This window comes from Microtus pennsylvanicus, chromosome 13, assembly GCF_037038515.1.
Source record: "Microtus pennsylvanicus isolate mMicPen1 chromosome 13, mMicPen1.hap1, whole genome shotgun sequence".
Lineage (NCBI taxonomy): Eukaryota > Metazoa > Chordata > Mammalia > Rodentia > Cricetidae > Microtus > Microtus pennsylvanicus.
The window spans coordinates 54987482-54993481 of NC_134591.1; the positions used below are offsets into that span (position 1 = coordinate 54987482).

Sequence of the window (6000 nt, forward strand, 5' to 3'; positions counted from 1 at the left end):
GAGTCTGTTTGCATGGTCAGGAATGTTGGCTGCATACAAGTCAAGCTTGTGGGTCTTTGGAATTGTGGCTCATATTTATAGTAGGATGAATAGCATGGTCAGAATGTCACTCCTTTGGCCCTGTGTGTTCCTCTTGAGGGTTTTAAGAGTCCTGGAAACAGAATAGATTGGGTCTCGTAGTCCAGGCTCACACAACTTTTCTTTGTCATCATTAGGACCTGGTCCCAGTGTCCCCCCAGTATATGGCTTAGAAGTATCTGATGTTTCAAAGTGGGAAGAGTCTGTTCTGGAACCTGCTGTCAATATAGTACAGAGTTTCATCCAGGTGACTATTAAGGAGGCATGGTCTGTTGTCAGGTTTGCAAAGGGCTTTCTTTTGTTGACACTTGCTGCTAATTTGGGGAGCCAAATCCCTTTTCAGTGAAGTAAAGCATCAAGCTGGCTGCTTTTAAATTCCCGGAGCTTGTTTTAACATTCACGTTTAGAAAGGTTGTTGCTAAAATCTGTTAACAGCCCACCTGCTCTCTGGGGGATGAAAAAGGAATCTTGGAAAAATCCCACTCCCCTTAATATCAGAGAATTGTCCCCAAATCTCTTGAGCTGAATGTCCTTCCCCTTGCTCTCTAGGGTCACAAACCTACAGCCACGCCAATGACGATGGCGTATGATGAAACTGAGAACAAGAGAAGTTACCACATGTGTGACCTGTGTGACCGGATCATCATCGGGGACCGGGAATGGGCAGGTGGGGATAGAAGGGGGCTGTGGGGGGGGTGTCATGGGTTCTAAATTGGGGGAGTCACACTTCTTAAAACTTAGTCTTTAATAGTTGAATGTTGGAGTCAGCTTTGTAACAGGACAGATTCCTGAGAACCTTTCCCAGACTAGAGAATTGCCCCATATCCTGAAGTGCAGAAGACCTTCGCCCTCCAGTTGTGTGGGAGCAGAGGCACAGCTGGGAGGGAGCAGGTGTGCACAGGGTCCTCAGAGGCCAAGGGGGTCTTTATAGCACTCTCAGGCTAACTTGTCAAACTGTGATGGTAGGTGGGGAAAAAGCTGTGAGAGCTAGCCTGAGCTAGCCCGAGCTAGCCTGATCCAGCTGCAGGAAGCCTGCTCAGAGTAGTTTTGCTTGGATTCTCAGAGTAGATGTTTCTCTCCATATCGGCCCATAGAATGATTAGGTTTATTAACTGACATCTCTGACAAAATGAACCCCATTGTCAGAGACTGGGGGCGACTGTGTGCCCATCCAGCAGAAGAAGCCTTGGTTGTTGGTGTATAATGATGAAAGGGGAAGAGAGAGGGTGTCTGATTGCTTTGTGAAGGAAACTTAGTGCTTCGGTTTGTCGAATGTCCTTTGGGGAGAGCCTTAGAGAAGCAACATTTGTGAGCCTTTGTGAGCTTGGCTGTGTGAGCCTTCTATAGTGCCATCTGTCGCGTCCTTGCTCCGTCTCCTGCTGCCATGGAAAGCAGCCCAGAGCCCAGGTTTGCCTTACGCCTAGAGAATAAAGCTGCCTCTTCTTCCCACACAAATTTCCTCAGTTTATTTCCTTACTTATACTTCCAACCCCCACCCCCCCAAAAATGATGCTTTTGCTATGTGTAAAAGAATTTTAGCTTAGGATCTGTGGGTAAAGAAGCTTGCCAGTAAGCAATCTCCTACCCCTGCATGCATGCACAATTCAGTAAATAAATAAATTTTAAAATTAGCCTAGCCATCCCCCTCTTTAGGTGTTCCCAGAGGATAATTCTTGCAGAACAGGATAGTAAAAATGAGCCTGTATGAGACAGTCATTGGGTAAGAGTGAGAGTTTTGGCGGGTCTGTGCCGCAGTGGACTGGGCACGCTCACTGCTGACCTGCCCTGCAGAGCCTGAGTCAGTGTGCAGCACAGGCTGGGAGGCGAAGGCAGGAGCCTGAGCGTGATGTCAGTCTGGGCTACAGAGTAAGGCCTGTCTCAAACAAACATGTGGCTACTCTGTTATTTATTAATAGTTAAAGAAAAAGATTGTATAGTTAAATTCAAATGTTTGGTTGGGTTTATTATTTTTTGTTTGTTTTTAGAATTCTAGAAAGCTGATATCCTTTTGTTTATTTGGTTTTTGTCTTCTCAGCACATATAAAATCCAAATCTCACTTGCACCGATTGAAGAAAAGAAGAAAGTTGAACTCAGATGCTGTCCCACCCATAGAAACCCAAAGTAGTTCCCCAGACTGTGACCCGGAACCTAAAGAGGGGAAGTCCCCCGGGCAGCATGAGCAAGAGCTGAAAGCCAGGGTTTGAGAGACGTCCCTGGTGGCCTTTGCAGAGATGTGGCGATCAAGTGCAGGAGGGAGGGGAGTGTTGGTGTCCCCGCCTGGCCGGAGGAGGGCTGGGCAGAAGGCCCCTCTATCTTCTATTCTGTGGTGTGGCCTGCAGTGGGGGCAGCAGGCCTTTCAGCCCTTGTGTGGCTGTTGTGTCTGGTAGTGATGTAGTGCAGGGTGGGATTTTTTTTTTCTTTGAACCTTAAAGGTTTTATTTTAGAAAGAGGCACAGATTGCACATTTTCTACTTGAGGATCTTTTTTAGTGGTGAATACCAAGATTCAGTACATCCTTTAAAAGAGAGTTCTTGTCCCGGGTACTGGCTAAAAATATCTCGCTTCCAGATGCTTTTGTCAATGACTGAAGTATTGTGAGGCACAGTCAGGAGTTCTGGATGTGAGAGAACGGCAGGAAGGAGCAGCCCAGAGAGACGATGAGGCGAGCTGTCCCAGCTCTGAATCTCAGAAGACGGAGGGGTCAGGCGGAGGTGGTTGTGACCCGGGTCTTGAAGACTAAAGAAAGATCTGAGTCTGCTGAGCTAGCTGCTCCCGTGCAGAATGGCTGGCGCTGCTGTCTTTCTAGGGCAGAAAGCTATATGTTCTTTTGAAATGTAAATAAAAAGGTTTGCAAAAGCCCTCTAGTTTATTCACAGTGTGCCCTGTTGTCAGTGTGGCAGCTCTTTCTCCAGCTCTGCTCTCAGCATAGATACAGCGTATACCCAGCACTCCTGCTCCTCACTTTCCTGCAGGGTCTCTCCCTGGGGGTTTGTTATCTGAAGCCTTCTGTTCATTTGTGTAGAGCATAGGGTCAGTGTGTTTTGCTCGGCATTCCACATTCACAGTACTGGGTGTCAGCACTACTGTTTCCAATACATTTCCATCATTCCGTTAGAGAACTCTGCACCGGAAGCTGTAGTTCTTCAGATGCGTTTGTTCCAGGTCTGTTGTGTGAGACCCTGGAGTGGGCCAAAGGGAACAGAGAGATGTCAGTCGGTCTGCTTTTGGGGAATCTTAGGAACATCCTTGTAACCAGCCAGTGTACCAAGAGTCCTTAAGGTCAGAGAGATTGCAGATTTCAAGGTAAACGGGAGAAGAACGAGCATCTTGAACTGGGCATGGTGGCCCAGCACTTGGGAGGCAGGGACAAGTGGATCTCTCAGAATTTGAGGCCAGCCTGGTGTACATGAGTTCCAAGACAGCCAGGACTGTTATACATTGAAATCCTGTCTCAAAAAACAAACAAAAAAAAATGAGGAAGAAGGAGCATCTTTCAAGGGTATAATTTTTAGAATCCCGGCACTTGAAAGGCTGTATAAGAAGAATCATGTGTTCCAGGCCAGCCTGGGCTACATAGTGAAACCAAAACAACCCCACACAATAGCACAGCATGAACAAATTGGGTCTGTGAATTACTGGACACACAGGTATGAGACTCCACCTGACGTGCCAGCCTCCTGCTGATCTTGTGTGTATCGTGTTTTGTGTGCACACCATGAGCGCTCCTTTCATCCAGTACCTGGAACTTAAGTTACAGATGATTAGGAGTTGCTGTGTGGTTTGCTGGGAATCAAATCCAGAGCCTCTGGAAGAGCCTCAAATGCTCTTAACTGGTGAGCCATCTCTTCAGCCCCACAACATGCCTCTAATCTCATTGCTAGGGAGCTAGAAACAATATCAGGGGCCCACTGGTTGGTAGCCTGGCATAATATATGCTGCTAGAGGCAAGTGAGATGCACCGTCCAAAAATGAGGTGGTAGGGCAGAGAGGCAGGCAGATTTCTGAGTTCGAGGCCAACCTGGTCTACAAAGCGAGTTTCAGGACAGCCAGGACTGTTACACAGAGAAACCCTGTCTTGACAAACCAGGAAATAAAGTGGTGGTAGGGCAGGTCAGTGACTTGGTGAGCAGAGCACCCACCGGCTTTGGGAGGACAGGGACTGAGTTTGCCTGAGGGGCAAGGGGATAGAGAGTGAAGCTCTCATTGCCAGCCAGCCTAGCCAATCCATAAGCTCCAGGTTCACAGTGAGGCCCTGTCTCAAAAAAAAAAAAAAAAAAAAAGAGAGAGAGAGAGAGCTAGTGAGGTGACTCAGCAGGTGAAAGTACCCATGTAAAAAACTAGATGTCGTGTAGGCTTCTTTAATCCCGAACTCCTGATGGGCGCGGGGGATGGGACAATCCTGTGAAGCTGTCGGACTAGCTGATCCGGGGCGCTAGCATGTACCAACAAGATGCACGCAGTCAGGTAGTGAACTGACTCCCCCACATATGCACAGCACACACACCTACAAAATAAGTACTTTTTAAAGGCAGAGAGGGCCTCCACATGCATGCACACACAGGTGTCCGCCCACCTGCACACACGCACAAAACACAAACTGGTTCCTGAGGGGGAGTGTCACCTAAGGTCATTTCTCTGGCCTCTGCCCACGCATGCGCACACATATACACATGCCCCCACACATACACAAAATAGAAGCAAAGGAACCCTTCAAAGTGTGGTTATGTCAGGGTGAAAGACTTTGACCTCTTAGCAAAAGTACTGGCCGGCTCTTAATAAATATATTCTCCTGTCAAAGAAGCCAGCGGTGCACCCCCGCCATCTTGGTCTTTGTGTCTGAGTTCCCCAGACGGTGTATTACTTGAATCAACAGGCTGGGAAGCCACATCTTGGGTGCGGAGTGCTTACAGTGAAGCCAAACAGTGCCAAGCACTTCAGGGACGTTATCTTCCCCCAGCCTTGGAGGGAGAACTGTGGGAGATGCAGGCCCAGGGGGAGCGCGGCTAGCCAGCTAGCTGGGGGCAGGGAGGGGGGTGAGCAGCCGGAAGATTCTAGCTGTTGAGTGTTGTGTGGAGTTGGCTTTGTTTAGGGAGGAAGCTTAGTTTCTGAAATGCCTCACTTGGCTTGCTAAATATATTTTAAAGCCTTAAAAATGTCAGCAGACAATCAAGAAAAACAAGTTTTACTAATTCTACCTCAAAAGACCTCTTTAATCCTTCCATCTGAAATACCAGGAGCGGTGGCTTCTCTGAACTCACTTCTCTGTCTGCTGGAATCTGAGACTGTTTTACCTCCCGCACCCCACCGGTCAGTGTCTAATGGTTTTCTTAAGTGCCTGTTAAGTTCAGGGCACGGTGGTTGAACCCACTGCTCACGTTAGAAACGGTGAGATGGGAGATGAAATTCCTGCAGCAACCTCGAAAAGGCCTGGGGCCCCGCATCGCCCTGCTGCTCTCTGGTGGAGGCGGCCAGGGAAGGACACAGTCTTTGGCCCCTTGGTTTCCATCAGGCGACCAAGAGACGCATCAGCCTTTGCACAGGTAGAAGCTGAAGTGAGAATATGGATGTACCAGTCACAGCAAGTGTGGTAAAGCCGGGACACCTGGGGTCCCCAGCTGGGAAGGACCATTGAGACCAGCGAGGGCTCTGCTCACACTGCACCGTCTGGCCTCAGCTAATCCCTGGACGAGCAGGGTCCTTCATCCAGGTCCCTTGAGTTTGCCGCCGCCAGCGGTGCTGAGTGCCTTTGGTGATTAATTCCAGCCAGCGGTGTTGTCTGAGTGCCTTTGGTGATTAATTCCAGCACAAAGTGAGCGGTTAGACTCGTCTTCCTCATAGTAGTAGAAGGAGGAGGAGGAGGAGGTAGTGGAAAAAGAAGAAATTAAGATTTATTTTTAAATTGTGTGTGTGTGCACGTGTGC

The 6000-nt window shown here is 48.6% G+C and overlaps 1 protein-coding gene across 3 annotated transcripts in view; it reads left to right on the forward strand.

Annotated features, from left to right (window-relative positions):
• Trit1 (tRNA isopentenyltransferase 1) overlaps positions 1–3204 on the forward strand; it is a 46043-nt gene extending 42839 nt beyond the window's left edge. Inside the window, exons 9-11 of one of the 3 annotated variants that reach the window (XM_075945437.1) lie at positions 216–325; positions 628–745; positions 2114–3204. In XM_075945437.1, the coding sequence (XP_075801552.1) occupies positions 216–325; positions 628–745; positions 2114–2283 (398 nt within the window). In that variant the 3' untranslated portion in view covers positions 2284–3204. The remainder of the gene's footprint in view (positions 1–215; positions 326–627; positions 746–2113) is intronic. The other 2 variants (XM_075945438.1, XR_012907441.1) reach the window with 2 other exon arrangements.
• Positions 3205–6000: the final 2796 nt, after the last annotated feature.